The 27,738-nt window shown below is 34.6% G+C and overlaps 1 protein-coding gene across 5 annotated transcripts in view; it reads right to left on the bottom strand.

The window, feature by feature from the left end:
- Nucleotides 1-3,159: 3,159 nt before the first annotated feature.
- GLRA3 (glycine receptor alpha 3) overlaps nucleotides 3,160-27,738 on the bottom strand; it is a 96,111-nt gene continuing 71,532 nt past the window's right edge. For 4 of the 5 annotated variants that reach the window (XM_032983355.2, XM_032983356.2, XM_032983360.2 and 1 more), the window contains 4 exons: nucleotides 17,865-18,079; nucleotides 16,365-16,511; nucleotides 11,075-11,194; nucleotides 3,160-7,299 (listed from right to left, as the gene is read on the bottom strand). In XM_032983355.2, coding sequence (XP_032839246.2) covers nucleotides 7,030-7,299; nucleotides 11,075-11,194; nucleotides 16,365-16,511; nucleotides 17,865-18,079 — 752 coding nt within the window. In that variant the 3' untranslated portion in view covers nucleotides 3,160-7,029. The remainder of the gene's footprint in view (nucleotides 7,300-11,074; nucleotides 11,195-16,364; nucleotides 16,512-17,864; nucleotides 18,080-27,738) is intronic. The other variant, XM_032983358.2, reaches the window with a different exon arrangement.

Genomic DNA, 27,738 nt, shown 5'->3' with positions numbered 1-27,738 from the left:
TACTCCAAAGAACTTCTAACTTTATCAGATTTGAGAGCAGAGTATAAATTATTGATTTTCTCTTTAATTTTTAAAAAACTGATTTAAAAAATGGTTAGCTATTTATTTTCTTTTGGACAAAATCATGTCTGTAACAATAAATATTTGACAATCAACAGATACTTAAAGAAAGTAAATTACTGGTTTCTACTTTAAAATTACATTTTTATTTAATAAAATTTTCGGGTATAAAACTGTTTACATTTTCATATATGAATTTAGACATAAACCCTTGGGTTTTGTTCTTAATAAATTAACACCTCAGCTATTTTTGTTTCTAAAACAGCATAACCTCAAAACGTTTACATCACTTTCAAAATGAAGTGTGATTTGTAGCATGAATAGTGCTTATGCTTTATAAATTTCCTTCTTAATAATGAATGTCAGTGCGTGGACTTTCTACACGAAGAATGCATTTTGCTAAAGTTTATCTCCGTGAGCAAAATGCAAACCTCCATGACATACCTCAATTCGTATGAGAGGGCGACATCTTGTGGTGTAATTTTTATTTTCCTGAGAAATGATACCGTGAAATAAGAAATGGATGGGGAGGGAAACCTTTTTCACATATAATGCAATCAAGTATAATTTATATTTGTAAGAATTTCCAATATCCTCTTACTTTAAATAAATTCAGACAAATTCTAATAATGTGTGGGCTTGTTATCATCTCATACACCTATATGAGGTCTACTCCTACTACATGCAATGGCAAACAAGCTTCAGTATCATCTGCTTTTAAAAACAACTGTTTGAATGTCTTCTGGACCTACTGAACATGCCTAATGAGAACAGCTAAACATACACGAACTAACATGCCGCTTTTCAAGGTAGGTCAGGTGTGTTTTCTGGTTTGTTAAGAGAGGAATTAAAACGATGTAAGTGAGTTTCACTGAGCTCATTACCTCAGTAGATGTTTTAAATGCTGATTAGTTAAATAGAGGCTAACGTTACATGAAAAGTTTTTTCAGTATTGTGAGGGAAAGTGCAAATTCCTGCACCTGGGGAGCAACAATGCTATGTACCAGTGTATGCTGGGTGATGACCAGATGGAAAGCAGGTGGGCAGAAAAGGAGCTGAGGGTCCTGTAGGCACTAGGCTTAACATGGGCCAGCAATGTGCCCTTATGGCAAAAATGATTAATGGTATCCTGGACTGTGTTAGGAGTGTTGCCAGTAGGTCAAGGGAGGTGATCCTTCTCCTCTGCTCATCCCTGGTAAGTCCGCACACACCGTCTAGTTCTGGGGGAACCTCCTCAATTTTTGTAAAAAAAAATTGATTGAGGGTGTAAAGAAGATGGAGCTGGGTTCTTTTCAGTGATGCTAGTGACAGGACGAGAGGCAATGGGCATAAAACAAAACACAGGAGGGTCCTTCTGAATATCAGGAAATGATTTTTTAGCTGAGGGTGACTGAGCATTGGCACAGGTTGCTCACAGAGGTTGTTGATTCTTCAGCTTGGCCAACAGCTCTAGGTGGCTCTGCTTGAGCAGGGGATTTGGACAAGATGACCTCTAGAGATCCTTTCCAACTTTAACCATTCTGGGACTTTGTGAGTCTGTGAAGTAAATGTTGAAATTTCTATATTTTTTCAATAACAATATATTATGTATATTTGTTTATTAAAGGTTTGGAAGTATATTACTCAAATTTTGAAAAAGGTTCATTTATTTCCAAAATTAAATTTTCCCTGTAATTCTAGTCTTGTGACTTTGGTGGATTGTTGTCCAAGGTTTTAAATTCCCATTGAAAAAAAAAGATATTTGATACCTGTTTTTCCAGAATTCTGTGTTGAAAGAGCTGGACAGTTTATGTAACACAACCATGTATTGATCTCTTTAAGACCTAATACTTCTTTTCTTTCTACGATTCTTGGGTTACATTACCCTGTTGTTACTTTCTTGCTTAATTACTTGTTGCACACCTGGTACAGTGTATTCGCACTTTCTGTGCTCTGGGAACTGTGAACCTCAGCATAAAAATATTTGCTACTGCAGTAGTTTCATGACATTCTTGCTTGTGAACATACTTGAACAAGGTCAGAGGTACCAGTTATATTTTGCTCTTGGGAAAACAAGATAGTATACACCTGCTGGAGCAACAGCTGTCATAAATAGCAGGGGTCTGATCAAGTAGTCCTGTGGGCTCTGTGAGGGCACACCCAGGATTTCTGCTCAGATTCCATTGGTGCTCTTGTTAAATTTTTCTGTTCTTTTGAGAAATTTCCATTTCATAAAGCTCCAAGACATAAGTCACAGAATTGAATTATTAGCAAGAGATAATGGAAATAATTAATTTGTGACTATGGCAAAGTTCTTGTATTTGTATCCCATTTTGACAGTCAAGTTAAAAGGAGTGAACTGTTGTTACTTTTTGTCACGGTGGGGGCAAGGAGTAAAAAGCATTTGTGCTGAGACTGCTAAAGATTTCTAGCCTAAATGGCATCACATTGACATGAGGCTGTTACTGAGATGATCATTCTGTATACTCTTTATAAGAATACTAACACTGTTGTAATCGGATTAGCAGAACTCAGGCTGTTCTCAAAGGACTTATTATTTGCTAACTTCAGTTTTCTTGAAATCATTTTTCTATCAAGGAGTACTTAGGAGGGCACAAAGTTCTATAAAGTTCCCATGAGACTATTTTGCTGCAAGTGAAATTATTTGGCTTATTGATAATAAGACCCACAGGACTGTTTGGAGTGGCTGTACTTATTTCAGTATGCATTTATCAAGATAACTTTCCCTGAGTTTTCAGAATGAGCTTTTTTCACAACTGAAGCCCATTCTCTGCCTGTCCTCTGGAGAGATCTCTTTCTGTCCACTCACTCTAAAGGAAGCCTTGGAATATAAAACTCCTGACTCGGTGCCTGCCATCCTCCATCATGCTACCTGAAAACACCTCTTGGTATATTTCATTAAGGCAGTCAAAGTATTTTGAAGCTTAATCTGAATAATACAACAACTGAAAGCACTCTATTTCTTCTCTCTCAAGTTTTCACTCCTGTAATATTTAATGGTAAGGCACCTTAAATTTTTCCAAATTTTCCTAGTCCCTCCAGTGACTTTAAACCCATTGCCTAAAATATCATAAAAATAATTGCACAGTTTCTGAAAAAAGTTGTTTATTTTTTTTTTTTGAACAAAATATCTACATTGACATAGATGGCATCATAAATTTCACATATTTTAACACTTCTGTTGGCAGAGAATGTCGGTTTAAGTTCAATATCATACTGTAATACAATAAAAAGGAATTTAAACAAGTCCATGCACAACACATTTATAGATTTTTACCAAAAAGGAAGTACTTTAAGATGAAATTGCCATCAGACAGAATTCACAGGAAGTATTTTGACAACTCACAGACAAGTTATTAATACACTGTCATATTATTTTTTTTCTTTATTCTTGCTGTAGCCTTTAAAAAGCCAGGATCACTAACACACAAAATACTGTATATTATGTTAAACCTTTATGTCAAAAGCTTATGGCACAATTTCTTTTTATACAGTTCACAATTACACATTCATGGAAGTAGCTACTTTAGTCCATTTCATCAGTTAACATCATTGTCATACATTAAAATACAAACATAAGAAATGTTTCTTGCATATTTCACAAAAATGAAAGTGAAGAAGTGCAGTAATATTCAAGAATGTCAAGAATACAAGATGAGCCAACGTTTTTCTGGCATTTAACCCACTGCTTCTAGCAATCTGACCTGCTTCCACAAGCCTTACAAACTGATAGTATTTCAGTAACTACTGTAGGTGACGTGTGTTGCCTGAAGGCACCTTTTCCATAATCACTCCAAAACAGAATAACTATTTTATTATTAACAAGTAGTTTGGTTTGTGATTTATATTTTTCTTCTTAACTGTCTCAAAAAGGAAAAAAGCTATGATGAGCTGATATTGTTCTCATCTAAATAACCATATGATTGTACAGTAAGATGTGGATAAAGTTGTTTTACTATCTCACAGGGGTACTGTAAGAATTAATAGCTTGTTCAGCAGTTTCACAGTTTAAGGCCAAATTCTGCTCTGTTGGATTAGATTAATACCTATGATAGCTCAAATGAGAGCAGAAGTTGCACATAAAGTATGGCTATCTTTTGCAATCAACCATCTCAGCTTGGGCTGGGAACTGTATAAATAATTTAATTTCCATCTAATATAAAATTATTATTGCTAAAAATAATACTCTTTTTTTTTTTTTTTTTAAGGAAGACCTTTTATCTTTCCCTACTGTTAAAAATATATGGTTTTGTACATTTTATTACATTCTATTTTTATCTACATTATCAACCTACAGCTCTGTAAGTGGTTATAGTACAAAGTGGAAGCAATACCTTACTCCTTAAATGTAAAGTGCACATCTAAATCACCTAAATATAAGTCTTCCTAGTGAGTAAACAGAATAATCTCTCACGTATCACAAAGGTTTCTTTGTAAAGCATCCTATGAAAGGGTTTGGAACAAACTCTAATAAAGAGAATCCAAAGTAAATCAATATATGATTGAGTTGGAAAAATAAATCCCATGTTCTTTATCTTCTTCATTGTCCTTCTTGCTTCTCACACCCTGTTACATTTTCCCAGTGTTATAATCTAATCACTCTTTTATCACTTTCAAAATTTCCTATCTGAGAGCATAGACCTTTTCTGCCTTAAGAATGAAGAAAGAATTAGGGCTAAATTTGTTTAACTCTGTATTACTCAAATTTGTTAATGTTTTCAAAACAATGTTATACAACATGTGTGAGAGCAAAAGACTATTGAATGGCTGGGAAAGAGACAATATGAACCAGGTACTCGAGTTATAAGCTAAAATAATCAGGAGTTATTCTGATCAGGCCAGCATTTTTTTTTATGCACTTGTTCCTTCAATTAAGAATTCTTTATTGAATTCAAGTCAGCTATTTTAGAAAGAAATAAAAGAAATGAGCCTGAAAGATAATGTAATTTTTTATGATTGCCTCTTGGTGATGGATTTAGTACTTCAAATAGTCCTTAAACAAAATACTGTTGACTTTGCTGATAGTGGAAGCGAGTTAACATCCCTTGTCATACAATACAGCTAATGATAAGTTTGAGAAAGATTAATATGCTGAAATGTCAGCCATTAGATCATGATACCCCCTTACACAGATGAGCACCTTCATAAGTGAACAGGATTTTTCGGAACATACACATAAAGAAATCAACAAAACCAAGACACAAACTCAGCAAAAAATAATTGTTTAAAGTGAATTGAAATCATGTCAGATCATAAATAAAGTAACACTACATATTAAAAGAAAACTCCTGTTTTAAAATAAAGGAGGATTATACAGCTGCTTTCTGACACATCTGAGCTATTGTTTTAGAATCTAGCTAATCCTTGGAGGAAAACAAAAACAAACTCAACCAAACCCAAGGTTGCTATGTTATAATCCTCAGTTCAGAGTTATATTGCTTCTGTTGCTTTGTATTCAACATGCCTTTGGCAGTGCACCAGACATTTGCCTCCAGCCGATTTTGCTTTTGTATACACATTCTGAGCAACAGCAAATCAAAAATTTAAAATATGTTCAAAATAAAAATACTCTGCAATAAGAAACAGCCTTAGATACTGGACCTAAAATATCTAGTAATTCTAAATGTCAGATTTCCTTATTTTATCATGTTTTTGTTTCTCAGTAGACAAGATTGGCAAAAATAAACACTCTTCCCTACAAGCTATGCCATAAATTTCATCTATTGTGTTACAATTCAAAGAAGCAACTAATATAACTTATTTAATCCTAACCAGGGAGAATCTCTCCAAGAGTTTTAATAGTTTTTCTCCTGTTTGTTAATGTGAAGTACAATAAATGTAAAAGACACTTTAGATCCTTTTTCATGTTTTAGAAGAGCTGCATGTCTTTCCAAAGTTGTGAAATGCTCTTTAAGGAGTATCTAAATCATACCAATATACTTCAGAGAATGAGTCAGAAAACCTGATATATTCATAAATTAAACTTCCTGTATTTATGTAATATATAGGAGATAAACGTGCATAAACACAGCTGTGCTCGTCCTCCAAATGTTTCAGTGAAGCAGTTGACTATTTGCTTTTAGTTTTGGTCCAAGATCTCTTTGCATTGCAAAATGAAGTATTGCAAAATTTTGATGTTTGTCTATCTCACAAGTTGTATGAGTTTTATTAATTGAGAAAAAAAAACCCTTGAAAAATATAAAAAGTATCAAAAAATAATATGTTTCAATTATAAAGGTGTAGGTAATTAAGAGAAGAAATAATCCTTAGCAGGAATCCGTACATTACAAATTTTAATATATTTCTCATGTGATATGCAGACTATTAGGCTGCAGATACCTTGTGCTGTCTGAAGTGATTTCAACATACACCTTCCAGGGGAACAGTAATACAAAGTACATTAAATAACTTATGTAACTTAAGTGTGTCAAATGTGCTCATTGCAAAACCACAGGTACTGTCCTTAAGACAAGAAAAAGTCCTCAAAACTGTAATCTCAAATCAGTAATTTGTCATTATCTTGTAAAATTGTAATAAAGATTACAAATGCTAATCTATTCCGTAATGCTGTGGAACTTACCTTGGGTATTCTGGATCCATTTCTTTAATTAAAAATGCACCAGAATTAAAAAAATTTAAGGAACATCAAAGAGTACTGTGCAATTATACTACTATGTAACAGTATGTATAAATACTTGGCAGTAAAGCTTCAGTAGAGAGTGATTTACAATGAAAAACTTGTTAATATTTATTTTGACACAGACAGTTTGCAATAGCAGATGTATCTTCTTTGGGTGTCATTCCTCCAGTCACACTGTGACTGGGCATTACAGACCATACAGGATCTCCTTTTTCTCCCCCCTCAATGCTTTTAACTCTCCCATTCACTCTTCCGATGCACATTTCTAACAGAAAGCCTCCTGTTGAACGTGCTAGTCAGATCTGTATGTACTGCAAGCCTTTATCTTGTTATTGGTGAATGTCCTCATGCCTGATGATTTTGTAAATTACCCAATAAAAAATATTGAAAATCAGAAAGGCTAAAGGGAAACAAGCTCTGGATATTGTGTCTATCTTCTTGGCCCGGTCAATGAATACCTTTCTCATCTCATCAGGGCTTTTTGGTGAAGCTTGAACAGCAGTATTTGGCCCCTTTTGTGTCACTCCATCTTTTGCTTGCAGACATGGGCCCATTCCATACGCTGTAAAGCTAAATTGACTTTCCCTTACATCATCATCCTGTTTAAAGAAAGGAAAAAAAAATAAAGAAAAAAAGCAAGATTTTTATTTTTAATTTACAGAAATCTTACTAATTGTTCAATAGCAAATACTGCACCTTTACCTTAGAGACTTCTTGAGTCCACAGTTTATCTTAACTGGTTGAAATTTCAGCCCTATCAGTGTCTGTCAAAAATACTGCAGCAGCTTTAACAAGCACATAATTTTCCTATTTGTCTATAGATTCTGTAATCTATTTAGAGAAAAGAGAAAGCTTAGTAAACTAGTGGTAATCAGGCACAGAACTTATTTGGTTTAATTTTCCCCATTTACAGTTAGTATCTGCAGTCTTCAACTGGGCAGACTTCACACTGGTCTTTTAGACAACAGCCATTAACTCTGTACATTGCTTAACTTAACAAAATGGGATCCTGGCCTCTAGAGATAATCATCATACAAGCACTAATGATGTTCACATTAATTATATTAGTGAGAATCCTGCCTGTTTGGTCACTGTATATTTAGTTAATCTTATATGTATGCCTTCTTTCTGCTCTTCCCTGTGAATACATCTGATAAGGAGAATAATATGTAAGGTGTCTTAGTTTAAAATACAGTGAATGAAAGCTAAAGGCCAGATTTTTTTTCTGACTCATTCTTCTGTCAATCCAGAGAAAAACTGGCAAAGACATTTCGGATTCAGGGAGCTATAAGAGAAAATGGTTTTTAATCACATGGCACAGAAACAAAAGTAGATGGTTTGAAAATATACATATTTTCATAGCATGCACTTCAAGAAATTGAATTCTGTCTGGAGACACATTTTGTACTTCTCTTTACCTGGTCATATGTATTCTTAAATAATAAAGGAGGTACAATTGCAGGCAAATAAATGATACATGGACTGTAAAGCCAGGAACAAATTTCCTTCTGAAATATATTCCAATATATTCCTTCACTATTTATGCTATGCATGTGATAGCCACGTGATTTTCGTGGCACTCGTAATTTTTAAAATACTGAGTTTAAATTCAGAATTTCCTATTTTTCATGTCTAATTTAGCCTAGTTGCTTTAGGATTCTACACTTTTATGAAGTATGGCAATTTCTTTAATAAGTATTTTGGAAGATAATTTCTGTAAGTATTAGAAAAATAAATGAGCAGCAATTTTCCTTTTGTAAGAGAATTTTTGATATTTTAAAGCTCTTCCTAGTTTAAATTCAAATAAAAGGGTAAAAAAAAAGTATTTATCAAAGCAAGTCAAATAATTAGCATTTCAGTTCAGTAATTCTGAAGAATTTTTTTTATATTGAAACCTCTTACTTTATACCAATGTAATTTCTCAGTGAACATAAGTTTAAATACAAACCTCCACATTTGTAATTTTTAAAATGACTGTGACATTTGGAAAATCTGAAAATGTTTTGGAATGGAGAATTAATTCTAAATATATTTACATATTTAAGGTTTCAGTTAAGTAGTACTTGCTAGAAGAACCATTGTTAATTACTTAGTTTAAAAAAAATCCAGTTATGTTTATTAACAATATTAGTTGAGTAAATGCGAAAGAATGTAGATCAGTTACTAAGTTTGAAGTAAACTAGTTGGCAATCATCATGAGCATCCAGAAGAGCTGTAGTTACCACCCAACTGCAATACTTTTTCATATATGTAAATTGAATAAATTTATAGACTAATATAGTTAACTGAAACTACTATACTTTAAATCTGTATTGGAACTCTCCTATACAAACAAAAAATAAAGAAAAATTAACAGGAAAGAACAAGAGGAAAAGCCACTGACTGACTTCAATATGGAAATGAATAACAGAAATACAAAATGATAGGATCATTTTTTGATGATGTGATAAAACAAAGATCTAATGACTACAGTAGTGTTCCTCTCCTGTCAGAAAAGAATGAGAAATTACTTCTTTATAGTAGTTGTATTCCAGAGAGTTGTAGTATGTTCCAGTTAACAGAAGTTACAAACATGTGGACTGTGAGAATTTACACTAAACTTGCCATTCCAACACCTTAGTATGTACAATTCAGGGTTTAATTCATTTCATGCTTCTCAAAAAAATAATGCTTATGATTACACAGGCTCAAAAAGATAATAAAATAATTCTTCTGAGTAACGTGTTTCAGTTATGTATGTTTTCAAGATGAGGCTCTATATACTGACTTTATTGTCTCTGTTCTATGCTTACCTGAACTGAATGATCCCCTAGAATGGTTTGAAAGGCCAGGTCTCTGCTTATTTTATTGCCTGCAGACATCTTGGATTTAGTCTGCAAGTGGGCTGGAGTCTAGCATTTCTGCCCATGTTTGTAGGCTTGTGCCTCCATGAGGGCAGGCAGGATGGTTGGAGCCTGCCAATTCAGACCAAAGTGATAGGGCTAATAGATATGCAGGAAAGGGCACCTTCTGGAGCATTGTGACATGCCAGGTACCAGCATACCTTTTTTTTCTGAGGTACCAGCTGGAATATCCAAAATGTGGTTCTGCAGGTATTCAAGGAGGTTCATAATGCAGAAAAAACATTAATTTGGCTTCAGGTTCATATCTGAGGGTGCTCGTGCACAGCAGAAAAGATACAGTTACTGTTATTATTGATAACATTTGAGTGCTGTTTCAAAGGTATTTTTATAAAATGTCAGTGGCACCCCATTTGTTTTTATCAATTGACATGGCTACAGTTGCACTTTTTGACTAGAAGTATTTCTCATGATGCATGTGTTCGAGTTCACAGCTGTTGCAATCGTCTAATGGAATCATCCTGTATGTCCCATCTGAGAATCTGGACAGTGAATCTTCCTAAAGAAGTCCTGCATTTTGGTTGATTTTTTTTTTTTTTTTTTTTTTTAATGTAGCAAGGAAGCTTTTTTTGTCTTTTGTATACTTGTTTAGTGCATCAACACTAGAGAAATGAAAATGAATGATTTCTTACTGATTTTTGATAGAGCTTTTAAAATCTCATTATGAATGAACTTTAATAAAGGTTCAACATGAATGCTCTTTTCAAACCTACGGCTTTGGAATTAACAAATTGAAAGTTATTCTGCATACAGCTACATATATATATTTTATCATATCTATTAAAATTACTGTAATTAAAGATAGGAAACAAATTTAGATAACAATTTTTATTTGGAAAGTTAGAATTCTTTGGAGGCCTGAGGGATATAATTTCAGTTTATCTTCATATCAGCATTGTTCCACAAAATACATAGCTATAAAGTATTAGAAAGCTATCAGTTTCTGTGGCTCTGACTACAATGTTTTCTGTCCGTATATTTAATAATACATTTCTCTTGAAGAGTAATATGCATAAGGGCTGAAAATATCTCCATAGCCTTTTGACTGTAGATTGTGGTAACAGCCTGAAGACTTATTTGAGGCCTTGGCTTTGGTTATTTGAACACTATATTTTTCACTGTTAGTTTTTGAGAAGAAAATTGCTATTGAATTGTTTTGCACTACACACAACTTGGTTTTAAATGCTGATCTGGTAGCAACTGATTTCTTCTTGAACTGATGTCACTGTTTCCTTGAAGTTGCAGAAAGTAAGATTTTAATACTATGTTTTAATCCAGATTTAAACAGATCAAAATGGATTATAAAATTAACAAGACAGGTACCTTTATTAACATTACACATCATCACATACAGGTAGCAATGAAGGTATATGGAGTTCACATGGGAAGACATTATTTCAGACAAAAGGACAGGGCCTCTGTTAATGATTGGATATCACATTATGACAAATGGGACATCATCTTTATAGTTTACCCTTAAATTTGTACTGTAGATTTGAGGCAATGTCCCGTCTATAGGTCCTGTGCATCTCAAGCCATTGCTATGCTGAAATGATTCACTGATTTCATTTCCATCAAGAACTCCCTCAAAATACTTTCATCAAAACGGAAGTGTTGACCAAAAAGAAAACAAAAGAAAAGAGGTGTGATTACCATTAGACAATCTAGTTTGCATGTCTATTTTCCTCACTAAAGATACGGTGATCTTTAGATTTTTGAAAATAGAATTAAAAGATTGATTATTCCTGAAAACTAAATATATCTAATTTAAAATCAGTGTTCTTCAGTATATGTACACAGTTAATGTTTTTTTCTGAACAGTGTAAATGCAACTAAGAAAAAGCCCTGGTCATAGATATGTTTCAATATCCCCGTGCAACTTCTAATTCTGCCACTTTTTTTTTTTTCCTTTTGTCTTTCAAGACTGAAAGGAGTGTAACTATAAATGAATAATTAATTTGCATTCATTCTGAAGGAACGTTTCCATCACATTAGTAATAAAAAAAATTGTGAAATACTTGTGTTCGTTGGCCAGACTTTTTTCTGATAGAAATAAAGCACTATGGAACATATACTGACTACCAAATGAAGTCTCAAACTGGGAACCAAAATTCCTCCATTCTCAGAATTCATTAATTCATTATGCCTTTTATGTAATCATAAAGAAATGAGACCCTTTTTGAAAAATCTCCTATACTTATTGTGATGCTTATTGGAAAAGAGCAATGAATAGGTTGCATATTATGTTACAATAACAGATTTTATTTATAAATGTATTTAGAACACAATCCCAAACACTTCAAAATTTTTGTTAGTTCTGTACAAATTGGATCAGGCCTCTGAAAAGAAATTTGCCTTTCAGTTATTTGGAATCACTGAATGAGGTCCATACTTACAACCATAAAAACGGTAGCCAGAGTGTGCAGTTATACCTAAGAATCACCTTTGCTGCTGTTACTGTTGTCTGTGAAGAAAAGCTGCAAATGTACTAGATGGTGTAAGAAAGTGGCAGTGACTGTAGGTGGAAAAAGCATAAGGAAAATGGCAAGGATAGATGAGCTTCAGATGCTGAAATGTTTTGATACAGCTCTGTACATAAATACATATTGTATAACTGAAATTTACCATAAAACTTAGCAGCTCTTATTTTGTTTGCTACACTTGTTTACTGCAAGGGTTTTATCTGAGTTAGATCATATGCTTTTTAAGAGAGACATTTCAATTCTCCTGTGTTTTTTTAATTAACATTGAGAAGGAACAGTTGATGGTTTTGATTAAATTTAAAAAAGACCTTGGAAAAACTATAATTTTTTTTGAGGATATGTTTAGAGTTAAAATGGAATTCAATGATTCGGACAAAGAGTCTGAAAAACACAGAAGGAGAGTCAGTAGGTGCAAATACAATGTACTACATTTAACCAGGAATAATCAACTTCAAATGTAAGATGGAAAGTGAATGTGTCTGTAGTAGTTCTGAAAAAAGACTTGGGATTTATGGAAGGTCACAATTTTGATACAGGTCAATACCACGTTGTTAAAAAGGCAAATGGCAAACTGGTTTGGATAAACAATCAGTTAACTTGCATCATGTGATCATTCAACTGACCTCAACTGTTACTGGCTAGGCTGCATGTTGCAAACACAGTTTTGACGAATTATATGGACTTATTAGGAGAACTTCCAGGAAGGAGAATGAGAATGAGCAAAAACCAGACTGTACCAACTAGGAATATTTACAGAAATGATGACTGAATGAAAATGTATAAATGGCTACATAAAGGAATGAAGTAGTCTGTTCTCTCTGCCCTTCTAGACAAGCCATAAGAGGCCAAAAAAGGCACGAGTAAAAAATTTTCTAAACTACTGGAATAGATTATAGTGGAGCTTGTGGAATTTTTATGACTGGGATGAATGAGGTATAACTGTTCCTTAATTAGGTCAGGAAAATGGATTAATTGAACTCCCAAGGGCATTCCAGCACTGAAATGTAATCATCTGATTGTTGCTAGAGTTACTTGGCAAAAGTAAACATTTCTTGCAACAAGCATGTCTTTTTAATTACAAAGAAAATAGACTTTGGAAATACTTCAACTGCTCGATTGCAATCAGGTATTATTCGTACAAGTTCTCTTCTATCAATATATACTTGAGATGAAACATTTCCAAAACCATCTATTTTTTGACATTTGCAACAGTTGAATCACTAGGAATTTTGATATATCCTTGCAGGTAAAATGCCAGTGTCAAAAAATTCTGTATTCATCAGCTGAAATTCACCTGGTAGAAAAACCTAATCCTAGTAAAATATCCCAAGATGCTAAACAGATAGGATGAAAATGTTTAACAAATTATCCAAACTGCTCTATTTTTCAAATCTATTTGGACATAAATACTGAATAGAATAGCAGTTTTCACTTTGAAAAGAAAGAGAATTTAATGTTCAGGGAAGCCCTTGAAGTTTATTTTAAACACAGCCTTTTAACCTAACTTATTTTCAAATCTTTTGACTTTGTGGTCAAATTAACATTTCTTTATACGTGGTAGTTTTAGAAGTCAATACAGTCTAATTCCTGAGATCCAGTGACTGTTTGACCTAGTCCAAAGGGATGACAAACACATACAAAACTTTATAATCGTGCGCCATAGTAACTGACTTTGAAAAAGTCAAAAGAGAAAGGAAACACAAGTTAATTTGACTTATGATCCTACGGCCTGCATTTCATGTTGAAAATTGTGGTGAATAAATAACACTTGTGGTAAGGAAGGCTAGTTATTAACTGCTTTCTTTAATCCATAATACATCCTTTACCATTTGTATACCAGAGGGTTTGGGATGCATTCCAATTTTTTGGAAGAGATAAAATCTCCATGCTGTAATGTTTTAAGTTTTAGTATACTTGTTAGGCAAGGAATAGTTTAATAAAACACTGAGAAAAAAAGAGAAGCAATTAGCAGAGCTGTCTCTAGAGCTTGAGAAGGTGTATTCTCAAAGGTTAACTCAGCTCTAGCTCTACATAGAAGTGAACTAAGTCAAGAAGCATTCAGTTAAATTATTCTTTTCAGAAAAATGTCTATTTGTCAAAGTCATAACCTTGCATGAGAAGAAAGTATTTTTTGGGTAAATTTAGGCTGAGAAACCTGTCTCATGATGAAACATACAGATATAGGGAGGAAGGGAAAGCAGTATATCTCTGAATATAGTTAATATCCTCACCTGGTTATGTTATGAAGTAAAACATTGAAATGCATGTCTTCATCCTTCAGAATCTAAGGGAAGTACTTGATACTTTACTATAGATCCTGCAGTCTCTGGGTCTAATCCTCTGATTTTATAGGAACCTAGCAGGCAACCTACCTGAAACTAGAAGACTGTCTAATGAAGTGAAAATCTGAATACAGACTTTTAAGTGTGAATTGAAAAATACCATGATATCAAGCACTGATCCAGCAAAACACTTAAGTCAATGACACTACTCGTGCATATATATGTTAAGTGATCTCCTCTTAGAAGTGCTTTGTATATTGTGGATCCTTCCTCACATGCCCCTAGGCTGAAATTGGATTGATCGTGATTGCTAAAGTGTCTTTGGTAAGTTTGAAGTCTTGCTAAGGTGGGGCTGGAAATAGATTTGGGTTGATTCTGAGGAAGGAAGGCAATATTGCCTTCCAGTTTCTAATCCTGTGGTTATAATAATTGATGTGTATTTAAGGAAATAAAAAATATCACTGAAGTTGAATATGACAAATTTGCCTGAGATCCAGAAGACACTATAATACATGGTGAAAAAAAAAAAAAATGGACTAGAAGTATAGTCACATAATATATCACTCAGCACAGCTCTTTGTATTTGATACATGACACATTTGTTGTGGCTCACCTGTGCCCTGTCCAGTAATCTGTCTCTGCCTGTATTATTTCCCCTATTTCAAACCTTTAAACAGCTTTCCGAGAGCTGCCATGTTTCAAAAACAAACACCCTGTCACAAAAATTCTGCTTTCCTCTTTTGTGTCTTAAAGTATTTTTTCTGTTACTGTCAGTGAAAGAAAAATGCACATTTTTCACAGGGACAAATGTTAAAAGCAGGTACATGCACTATGAATCATCCTCAAGGCTACAGTACATGAGTTTCTCTCTGCACCTGAAGAGGTCTAGGACTTGACACACAACAACAGGCAAATGTATGAAAATGTCATTTTCATTTGACTGTTCATCCTGCCTTTTAACATGGAGTCTTGCTAGCAGAGACTACTTAGGTAGGCATTACAACATTGCAGATTTTCAATATCTTCTCAGTAAAAGAGAAACAACCTGTAAAACATCTTCTTGTGATGTAAGCAATAAATGGCGTTAAGCCTTCAGGAATGAAAGATGACTGAACTGTTATGTTGCTACAGTCACTTGCATCTGCAGAAATATTATAAATAGTGACAGAAAGCCAGTGGAAAGGCTCTGCATGACATCAATGGTGGGTACTCATTTAATGAGTAGGTTGGAGAAATACTCTTTCAAAAATCAAAAGTAGGAGTTACATATTGTTGCAAGGAATTTTGTTTATTACTTGATTTATCTGCAGACTTCAGAATTCAATCCTGTAGCTTTCTTAACTGTTTGACTCTGCACAATGGTAGTGGTTTATTTTACTGGTAGTCTAGATACCTTCAGCTATGAAATAAATATTAATAACTATTGCTTTGCTATATTAAAGATTCTTACTAGTTGTATGAACAATTTACACTAAATTAGCTTGACAGAAGGAAGAAACCTCAAACTTCTCAGCCTTTTAAAGTAAAATGTTTGTTCTTCCACTAATAATATTAATTGAATAAGTATTTTTTGTATTTTTAAAAAAAATATATGAAACATAGCTGTTAAGGCTTTGAACTGAATACTAGAATAAAATTAGGAAACATTATTTGTTGAATCTCAGTGTAGTACAAACTGCTCCTTGTACCAGTAACATTCATCCACTGAAGTATAATCTTAACTCTTCTAACGGAGTGAAATTCATGTTTGTGCAGATGGTTCCCACATGGCCCATGCCTCATTTAAGTCCTTCTTAATCCTTCTTTTGAGAATTCAAGTGGGATTTATGCAGTGCATAGTCCTTGTAGTGACCCTCTGACTACAGTGAATTTCATTCTGTGCTGCCATTTTATTTATATTGCCACTTTAAGCTGCAGTATGTTTTCCAAATTAACCCTATATCCTGGCATATATCAATCTCAGACTCTCTTTCAAAGTTGTGAATGCTGTTACTTTTACCTTGTTCTTCTTCCTCTTGCGGCGGAATCGCAGAAGTTCTTTATGCTGCCTTGACACAAAGTTTACAGCTGCATACTCCAAAAGTGCAGAAAATACAAAGAGCAGGCACACAGCCATCCAGATATCAATCGCTTTGACATATGATACCTATGGAGAGAATAGAGCAGAAGACTGAATATGTTAAAACCAGAGATGTGAAGTTTAGTATTTCATGTCAGGGGTAAATGCATTAATATCTCCACATCTCAAAACTACTTTTATGAAACAAAACTTAACATGAAAGCTAGATAATTAGAAGGACAACAATTCAATCTAGAAATGCTAAATATTATTTTTTAAAATTTAATCTTTCACACAATGTTTTTACTGTTTATTACATTAACAGTTCCTCATAGCGTACTGTGTATTTTACCACAAACTGAATAATCCACGAGAAGCACATGTTCTTCCTCCATTTGTACTGCTGAGATCTGTGAGTGATACTAAGGAACTAGAGAATAGTTTATAGGGGGACCAGTGGGAATTCCTATATTATAATGGATCTGATTTAAAGTTCCTGGAAGAGAAATTAGGCAGAAGGGAGGTAGATGGAGAACTCTGATGTGTTCATTGTCTACTAATATAGGCATGATAAATCAAAGATATAGGTTCAAATTAGTCCTGTAATTTTCTTTTCTGTTGATGCTATGTTTGGATGCATTTGAATCCATATATTTAAGGCACAAAGCACACTCACCTCCGTTAGGTGTATCTTTTTACTTAAAAAAAAAAAAAAATTAGCCAACCTAAAAATACCATGTTAAAACTAATACAGAAGTGGACTTTATGTATTTTTATTGTATACATTTTATTTCTATTAACTGCAATGGCACATGAAGATGGTCAAAGAATAACCCTTAAAGTAAAGAATAAAATCTATAAAGCATTTCCAAGTCAGAAAACTTAACTATTTAATCATAGAAATATACCTTAAGCTATTTACATTGTGTAGTGAGCCATTCTTTATACAATTGTTTGAAGCTATTTAGCTTCACAGTTTTCTACATTTTAATGTAAATGTGTTTGTAACTAGTGAGTTAATTCATAATGTAGGCAGGTTTTGGGAAAGGAATATAATTGAGAACAGGTTGGGATCTATGACCTTTAGAAATTTGATAATGTCTGATAGTATGTCTTTAGCTACTTGGATTGGGAAAAGGACGAGACTCAATTGCTAAGCAGCATCTATGCAGTACTGAATAACATTACTTTCATCACTTGCTGAGGTTTATGGAATTTAGTAGATATGTGGTTGGCTAAATAGTTGAGATGGGGAAGAAATAGAATATATTTGATTGGTGAGTCAATAAAACCCTAAATATTTCAAAGTTATTTATCTCCTTTAGAAGATGTTTAAATGTTAATAATTAAAACACGTCTTATAAGGTTATCTGAAGGTGTTTATTCACCACATAGCATTATGACTTTGTACTAATGTGGTACAAAGGAAATTCTGCCTACCTTTGGAAGAGATGCTCGTGAGCCTGAGCTTTGTGTTGTCATGGTCAGTACAGTTGTTATGCCTAAAGCCACTCTGGCTGGAGCTGCATCCATATTGATCCAAAATGACACCCAAGAGAGAATGACGATCAAGAGACTTGGTATGTACATCTGGATGAGATAGTAACCCATCTGCCTCTCAAGGTGAAATCGGACTTCAATACATGTAAACTTTCCTTTTTATAACAAAGAAGAAATATTATGTAGAAATAAAATGGTCTTTATTGTCAACATCTAGTGTACACTCTAAAGAATTTACAGTCCATCAAATATATTTGTTCTTTAATGAAAGATGAGAGTTCTGATTTTGCTTCAGTGATTTTTAATATACACAGTCGCCATTATAACAGAACTATCTACTGGAAAGAAAGGGGACAGAATAACTTAAAATTAATAATTCAGTAGCCTCTGGAACTCTTCTTTCCTTATAAAAACAAAATCACAATTAATTATGACATAGGAAAGTTCGTCTGTGTCATCACACTTATTTTTTCCACTTACTATTTTGGAAAAACTGCTGTATGCAAAGAAAAGTCTTTCTCTCCCATTGTCTAAAATCTCCTTTATCTTTTGGTTCCATTTTCAGCTTGTATTTATTATTTTTAATCCAACACATTTGGGAAAATTATAGTGAGATCAGTGTGGGCATTAAGTTATCAATAGGAGATTCTCCTAAATCTCACCCTTTATACCAATTCAAACTGTTCCAGCTCAAAGGTATAATGACCAGGATTCAAACAGAAATTGAGAACTTGAGGTTAGGCAACTTTAGGAAGCTAATTAAATGGCCTAATTTTTCCAGATAATGAACATCAAGCAACTTCCACTGATTTAACCAAACCAGAACAAAAAAATGTATTGTTTGCTCATAGAAATTTCATATAGCATTTTTTTTTTCTCTTATTCAGATAGTTGTTTTTTTTTTTTTTATCCTGTAAACTGTAGATTATTCTACAGATCTTGACCTGGTCTCATTGGATTTTCTAATTCTGATCAATGCTCATATCAGGCACATATCAATGGTGCTGAAGGCCATGGTGGTACTTTAAATAGTGTATACACGAAACAGTTTCTCACAGCAAGAAATATACATACCTCAGTTTTATTCCTTATTTGAATAAAAGCATTTCCCAATTCTAAGTTTAACATGGAAAGTTATATAGTTACTTATTTCATAAGTGATATAAAGTTTTTTGGTTATATTTTCCACTAGTTTTTGATGGTCTCCTAATTCATTTTTATTTGCCAGAATACTATTTTACAGCAAATTGTTCTACATTAATAGTGTTTTAATATTTATCATATTAACAAAATTTATGTAATGAAATTTTTTATGAGCTGATCTGATACTATTTTGATATATTATTATGCTGTGACAATAGCATTAGGCATACAGAAATGAGTTTCAGATGAAGTCAAAGTGAAATGTTTTTATTCTAGGTATAGTAAGTGCTTGAAAATACCTTCTGAACTGCATTATTTTCATAGTAGTTCTCTTAACAGGCCATTAGTTCTTTTTATGGTTTCATAGTAAATGTCATCGTATGAAATTTTTATTCTGTTGAGGCACTAAAAAAGAATATTTAGAAAAATGGTAGTTACAATGTTCAATTTTAAAATTACATGATATATCTCAGGAGTTTTATATCTGCTGGCTCAATTACTATTTCCATTCCTAATTGCCAGTGTTTTCTGAATCCTGTCTACACTCCTGAAATCTGTGTCCCAAATCCTGGCTCAACCATCTGCTGCCCTAGCTTCAAAACTGATTTCTGCTTCAATCAATGAATGAAGTCCTGGTTTAACAAAGTGAATGGGAATCTTGGTGTTTATTTCAGAAAAGGCCAGAATTTCCCCCTACATTTCTCTTCCAGGATCTTCAAAATAATACCTACATGATATATTCTTTTACTTAGCAGTTCAGTATACCCCATATAACTAGAAGTTCTGTACTGACTAGACTTTGTCAGAATCATAATCTTACTTCAAACTGGCTCTTACCCTGAAGATTTTTTTTTTTTTGTGGCATTTGTTATGTTAATTCAGCAGCCTTGGACAGCATCAGTCTCTCTCTCATACATCACAGTAAATCATGGTGGTAATGAGTGACAAAAATGCATCAACCAAATCTAGGTCTCCTGCAAAGCTGTTTGATTTGGTATCACATCAGCAAGAATTACAGTCCAGCATGCACATTTTCTTCTTACAGGGTCCTGTATTCTTCTTTCAAAACAAATTTGGAAGGAAAACTAAGGGGTATCAGAATGGGTAATATATGTATAAGAAGACTGTCAATAATCATTGGCTACTGCTTGTACATTGTTTTTTTTTTTTCTCCAGAGAAGGACAGGATAAGAGATATGAGTGTCTTTCCCGAGTACTCATGTGGGCTTGAATTATTACAGAGCACTCAGCACAAAAATATCATGGTCCTAAACAGGGAGTAATAAATAATATAATGTCTCTGATGTGTATTATCTTTATGTAGTTGCAAGTTTGCCAGGTTTGTCTGAACTGAGGACAAAGAGGGGAATAGCTGTGGACAACAGAACCCTAACAAAATGAAAGAGATTCTGAATGAAATAAGTGCCAATGGAATATATTGTAACCACAGAAATGCAGAGAGATGGGATTATGAAAAGGTCAGAAGTAGGACTGAATGATGTGTCAGAGGAATTATACTGGATAATACTTTTGCTTGGTTTTGTATTTTTGCAAATATCATTGACCAAGTTAAAGAAAAAAAAAAAAGTGAAGTGTATCTCAATGTGGAAAACTATCTTTGCTTAACTCCACAGAATGTGTGACTTAGACTCCTGCCTTTTTCTTAGACCCAGTGAGTTTATGGACATGCCAGTCATCTGTCAGTCAATAACACTGTGTTCTTCATCTGCTCTGTTCACACTGAAAAATTAATATGTGTCAACTCCTGAGGGAGACTAGTGGCTACCCAGGCAGACACTTCTTTCTGTTACTCCACTGCTGACTACTGGAATTTGGAAGTCAGTCTTGGCACTGCAGTTGCAGCGGTTCCTGGTCTGTGTGGAAGGGGCTCTAGGGCTCATATTCTTTTTTTGGTTATTGCTACTGTGGCCAACCTGAGAAGAGCAATTTTCTATCTTAGCACACCTTCACTCTGCACAGCCTCCTCTGACCATGGCAGGTGCTGTTTGAGCAGACGGCTGTGAAGGCAGCAGTATACTTGTGTGATTAAAAGGTACTGCCAGCAGTGTTGGACGTGCAAGGGAAATCAATCTAAGTAGTAGCTTTCCAACCCTAAGGAGTCCTTTTCAGTTTTCTCTGACTCAAACTGCTCCAGAGCCAGTAGTTGGTATATTTTAAATATATTTGTCCCCTTTTAGCAACCCTTAAGATATCCCCTGGGGGAAACTCTTCTTACTGTACCCTTACAATGTCATGGTCATGTTTACAATTGCCAGGAATCTGAGTAGCTGTTTCTGAAGCTACATTGAAAATTTTCATAATGGAGAATAACCTTAGGAAACTGAGGTAAGGAAATAGTGTATCTGAGAAATAATTAATAAAGATGAGTAATGATAATTAAATCACTATGAAATTAAAAATCAGTAGCATAGTAAAATGCAAAATGAAGAAGTATAAACATAAAAAAGGAACTAAGCATGCAGAGATTCAACTCTTAATCCGTGCAGATTGGAGAGATATCTGCTGAAGGTTCTGGTTCTTGATATTATTTTAGATACTAGTAAATCGTAGTCCAGCCTTCCTTATAAGAAAAGCCGTTGATAATGTTAATAGCTGATCTACTCTGAAATATTTTCTGGATGTAGAGAGGACTGTGGCCTAAAGAGGATATATCTTAATGAAATTACATTAAATTATTTACTTAAAATAAGAATTTTGTACCTACTTAATAGAGAATGATTCAAAGCTTGGCAAAATTGAACTAAATTAAATTAAGCAAATCTAAATAAATCTTTATGGAGCCCTGCAGAGAGGGAGTCTTAGATCTGGGAAGCAGATATTTTATATTCTGATTCCAACACATCTGTCAATATGGATATAGACTACACAGTTCTGATTTTACCAGTGACTGATGACCAACAAACAGCCAACCCAAGGGCCAAAAAGTTGCTAGCTATAGAGATTTGCTAACAGAGTCCTCGAGCAATTGAACTGTGATGATGGTCCTCTCCTCTAGCACTGCATTTTTGCCCTTGAAAGACAGCTAGAGACACAGGTTTAACATGAAATTAAGTACTGAGAGACAACAGGAAGGGGAGAGTGAAACTTCCTCAGTGGCTAGGACATTCTCAGCCTAAAAGGCCAATTTCGGTTTAAATCCCTTGATACAATGCAGAGCTTCTCCCATTTGTCTGTTTTCTGGAAATCTCTTTCTTAAGCAGCTCAATTCCTCTACTTCCCATAAAGATACTAAGCATTCAAGCTCAATCTAAGCTTCAAAATTGTGTTAGACAGGGTATTTATTTCTAGATGCTATTCTGAACCTCTGCAGTGTTTATCATTTTTAGACTTGTAAAAATCACAGTTCCTCATTTTATGTGGAAAAGAGAACATGTAGTAAAAGCCAGATGACACTTTATACAGAGAAAAGTAAAGACAGTCCTCTCTTCTAAAAGGAAAAGACTCTTCTAAGACAAAAAAAAAAAAAAAATAGGTGGCCTCAAGAAACAGATTTTGATGCAGTGTGGCTACTGCATTTTATGACTTTGACTGTTTTCTAATGTTTAATACCTTGGATTCCCAAGTTCTCACTAAATAGTTGCCATTGAAATGCTTTGAGTGTTCTTGTCTACTCTCTGTACTTTTGCATGAAGGAGAAAAAGGGCCAATATTTACTCAAAACAAATACCTATTGCGGCATAACACACACTAAGAATAGTTCACAAGATATAATGTACATATATGTATATGTAAAATATGATCCAACTGCAGGCCATCATAGACTTCCCCTTTGCTGTATTTTTCCAGCCCTTCCTTAATGCTGGTTCTGGCACCCATCTTATCATGAATTGGGACACTTCAGTGGGCTAGGTAGTAGAAAGCTAGTCCTTTATGTATGTGTGTGTTAGAGTCCCAGATGGATGACGTTTTGATCAGTACTGTCCTGAAACCAAATCATTCACCATGTAATTAATCAAGGCTTTTTTTAAGTGCTCTGCATGTGAGCCTTAATATTTTAGGTTATACAGTATATAGGATGGAACCACCCTGGCAAAGGTTGCTATTCGGTGGGTGAGCGTATTGGCTTCAAGTGTCCTCAGACAAACTGGATTAATGAAAAAAACCCAAAATAGAAAGTTTTTTATTTTTAAAGTTATTAACATCAAAATAAATTTTCTGTGGGTGATTTTATGTTCTAACTGAAATAACTGTTTGTCTGAAAACAGAAATAGTCTCAGAATGAAATAAAACTGTGTTGCCATAAGAGGGATGACACAGACCACCAGAAGTTTCCTTCTGCATTTTATGTGCTTTATTTTTGCTCTGCATCTGCTAAAATAAGACCACAATTAACCTCTCTTGGCAACAAAATATAGCATGTTATGTATTACACCACAATCATAATGGCAGATGATTTTCACAGAGAGCATGAAGGAGGAGAATGAAATATATAAACTGACTTTTCCATCAGGCCAGTGCTGCTCCTTTTACTTTCTCTCCTGTTGGAGTCATTATCAGAATCACCAATGGGCAAGCAGTCTAGCTGAGTTTACATTGTTCAGTAAAAGACTCCCTTTTCATTTCTCCCAGAATGTTACACAGTCATTTCAGAAGCATTCTGCTTTACTTATTACTGAAATACAGTTAAATACTTTCTGTCCTTTTGCTTTCCCATGATAAAATTTCTTGAATAAACGAGTTACTCCATAAATTATGTATATATGCAAAACTGGTTATTTCAAAAGACTGTCTATAAAATTGGTTACATATAATTTAGCTGAAATTATTTTCATACTTCTCTAAGGAGACAGAGTAACAAAAACACACTTGGTAAGTGCAGTTTCCAGACACTTTTTGCAATTGCACTGAAATAGAAGTTGAAATTTGAGTATATTTTGCTGATAAAACTCATTTAAAAAGTACTTGCTTTTTCCTCATTGTAAAACATTCCAGTGTTTCTATGATCATGCAGCCTGACTAGAAATTATGATTTTTGAGTGCCTAGCATGTAAAACTAGACAAATTCTAAAATATATTGTTGGTGTCTGTCTCAAGCCAAGATTCACAAAACGACTCTCGGAATGTACTACCATTCGGTTTTTCTTTCAAGTCACAGTCTGCAGTTCTCAGTGGCATATTGGGGGATATCAGTACTGGTGCTGTCACCTGCCGTTGACTATGTAAGTTCTTGCTCCTGAAGGAAGTGACTTTACATAGCTTGTTTGGAAACAAATACTGGGGCAGGTAGTAAACTTAACACTAGTGCAAAACTGATAAAGACTGAAGTAAAAGAAAGTTGAAAATAAATGTGGACAAGACCAACTAATTTTTTTTTTCACCTTGAAGAATTTGCACTTGCAACTCCCCTCTCTCTCAGAATGGAGGATCAAGCTGCCATTTAGAGGGACATCCATAGGCTGGAAGAACAGACCCACCATAACATCATGACAGTCAGCAAAGAAAAAATGCAGTTCTGTGGTGAGGATGGGGTAACCTCATGCACTGATACAGGCTGGGGATGGGCTGGGTAGGCAGCAGTTCTGCAGGAAAGGCCTGGGAACCTGGCAGATAGCAAGCTAAAGAGGTAGACTCTTGTGATATGAAAACCTAGTCATGTTGCACTGTGTTAGCAAGGTCAGGAAAAGGTGAAGTAGAAACTAAGGAGAATCCAGATGTAATGTGTCTACTTCCAGGACAGCTGATGAATTTTTATACAATGAATCTTTAAGGTATAATGTTTAAATTTTGAGAAATGCAGGGGTGAAAACTGAGGTCTCTTCTGTGGAGAAAAATGCCCTGTTGGAGTCAGGAAGTGATGGTCACGTCCTCAGCCTGTCACAGACTCTTTGTTTTTCAAAGTGTTTATAATTTTCCCTTTTTCAGTGAAGGAATGAGCGGCTTCAGAGATTTTACACCTATAGAATACCTACTGGATAGAAAGTACAAACTTCCTTTTCTGAGAAGCGGTCTATGAAAAAAACCCTGAGGGGTTGAAAAGCCACTGCTGTAGTCTCAAAAAGAGTGGTTTAGGTGTTTGTCAAAACAGGTAGCAGTTTGAGTTCTTGTCGTCAGTGTAAGACATCAGAGTTATCTCTCCTTTAATCATTGTCATGTTGGCAGGAAAATGGCCCAATATAAGGCATTAAGTCAGTTGAACATAGGACCTAGAAGGGCCACAACCTACAGGTTGTTAAGCAACTTGATTGATCTTAAGGATGAACCAAAAGGATCATGAGAAAACACTGTGCATGGGACATATGTGTTAGGAGGTTGAATGGGGAAGGTGCAGTTAAGGAAATGAGCCATTCAGCAAGATCGCAGATTTACCATATTAAGGATACAGAATTATTAGAAGTGGTCACATACAGAACCTACCAGTTCTGGCAGAGAGTGTAGAAGCCATAGCTATACTGTTTCCAAGACCACTACATCCAATACTTAGAGCCAAAACCCACCAATAGTAAGAGTTCTGAACATCATCATTCAAGTGCAGGTGTAGTGCCTTATCCATGGTGCAGGAGTGAAGCCAAGATTCAGAGTATTTCTGTTTGTGCCTGTTAGGCAGTGCTATTATGCATAAATTCATGCTATCGTATATTGGGCTTTGTGCAGCCATGATTGAAATTGCCTGTGATTGAGACCAAAATTGAGTATTGCAAAAAAGCCCAGGGGAGGAATGCATGTGACACAGGAAGTGAATCAGGATGCGGTAGAACAAGACCATCCTTGTAATATGTATGGTTCACATGTTGGGATTTTTCTGGCTGCTATGATTCTACTTCCCAAATTTGTCACTGCAGATATACCAGTGGATGCAAAAACATGAAAATGATCAGAAATGTTGTTGCGTCACTTCAGAATATGAGACTTGATGAGCCATTCTGCTGTACTGTTGCTGAAGCTGTTATGTCCCTATATTTAGAAGCAGTTTGTTTTTCAGGCTGTGGTTACAGTGATCCATTTTCAATTGGGCATGAAACACTGATGAGACACGCACGGATGAGTTTCCACATGCTGTCCTGAAACTTCATGTTAATTCTTTTCACAGGGAGGCTTTTTTTTTTCTTTTTCTGTTTTATGGGATGTCTCAAAAAAGCTTTCCATCCTGTGTGGTAATTATTAAATTTAAATTGAAAACTCTTCTTTGGTCACTTGTTGCATACCAGCTGCAGTTGCTTAGCATTCTCTTAAGGATAATTTTAATCAAATCTGTTGCAGGCCAGAGAAATAGGCTTTATTTCTAGTTTTGAAAAATGATTCTTTTTTGTTTCTTGTGGAGTATCATAAAGGGTATCTGTCTACAGTATCTCATTGCAGAAGCCTTAAGCAAGCACATTATTAGTCACATATTCAAATGACATAATTGTTGTTGTCTTTTAATAAAATGTTTAGGGTTTTTTAGTCTATACACAGTAGTTAATAATACTGGTTGTAACAAAGAAATTAAAGGCACTCCCACCCTTCTAGAAACCAACCAAACCCCTCTAATTTGATTAAATTAACTTCATACTGAAGACTTAAATAATAAAAAAAAAAAAATTCTGGAGGAAATACTGTTATCTTGGAGAAGAATGTCACAGTAAATGTAGTCCTGCATGGCTAAGACTATCTTTTCTTTCTGATTTGCCCTGCCAAAGTTCTTCCAGATTCGTACCTGTTCTTTTGGTGCTGTAACTCAGAGCAGGTCACTCAGCTTTTCCTCAGGTGATGACGTAGCTTTCTGCCTGCAGCTGGTACCAGTCAGCACTGCATTTTTTTCCCTCTGTTACTCATAGGCAGGTCCCACAACTGTGCAACTGTCTTCTTGTTGCTGAGGTCTTTTAAAGTCTCCATCCTGAAGTGTATATGGTGTGTGCCTGCATCCAGGCTTCCAAATTTTCTGTATTAGTAAATGGCTTGAGTTTTTATGGACAAATTAAATGGTCCAATTCTTTTTTTAATTGGAGACACAAACTTCAGCCACCTTTTCAGGGCTGTGGGCTGCATTCGCATTTTAGAGCACCTGTCTGGCCACAGAGATGTAGTTTGGCCAAAGCAATACAGAAATTTAACAGACTGATGATTGGCCAGGCTGTCCCTGAGAGTTATGTCAGTAAATACTTTCTCCCACCTAAATGTGACAGCATTTCAGAAGGATAAGCACACTTGTTTTGCAGGCACAGTTTGAGAGTCATGAGACCTCGCATGAAGTTAGTAACATCTGTACCTCTCACTTCTTATCTCAGTTTAGGGCCACAGTGAAAATACAGTAGATGTAAGTTGACCCCATGCGACCTAGGCCTGGCATGTTTTCCTATTTCTGCTTAGAAGAAAATGAATACCAACTTAAATAGGCTTGAAACATAGGTTATAAAGAGAAACATAGTGGCTCAAAAATACTGAAAAAATGAAGTTTCAGTCAAAATCAAAAGGTTTAAACTAAGATGATTGTAATAAAGATTCTCAGACAAATGAGTAAGAGTACAGTTCAGCTTTGGATGAGATGTTTGGAGAGATATTTGGAAATCACCAGAAATTCTGACATTTTTAAACAGGTTTCCACTCAATATCAGATTAAGTACCACAGTAATGCTTTAATTCCTCAGAGATTTTTGATGCGTCATATTGTTGAAATGAAATTTGAAAAAATGAGGGGAATGCTTTCTACCACAAATTCTCATTTGTTAATATC

Source organism: Tyto alba, unplaced genomic scaffold (assembly GCF_018691265.1).
Source record: "Tyto alba isolate M040663 unplaced genomic scaffold, T.alba_DEE_v4.0 Super-Scaffold_6, whole genome shotgun sequence".
Lineage (NCBI taxonomy): Eukaryota > Metazoa > Chordata > Aves > Strigiformes > Tytonidae > Tyto > Tyto alba.
Note: the sequence above shows the minus strand (reverse complement) of the source record. Positions and strands in the feature narration are given on the sequence as shown.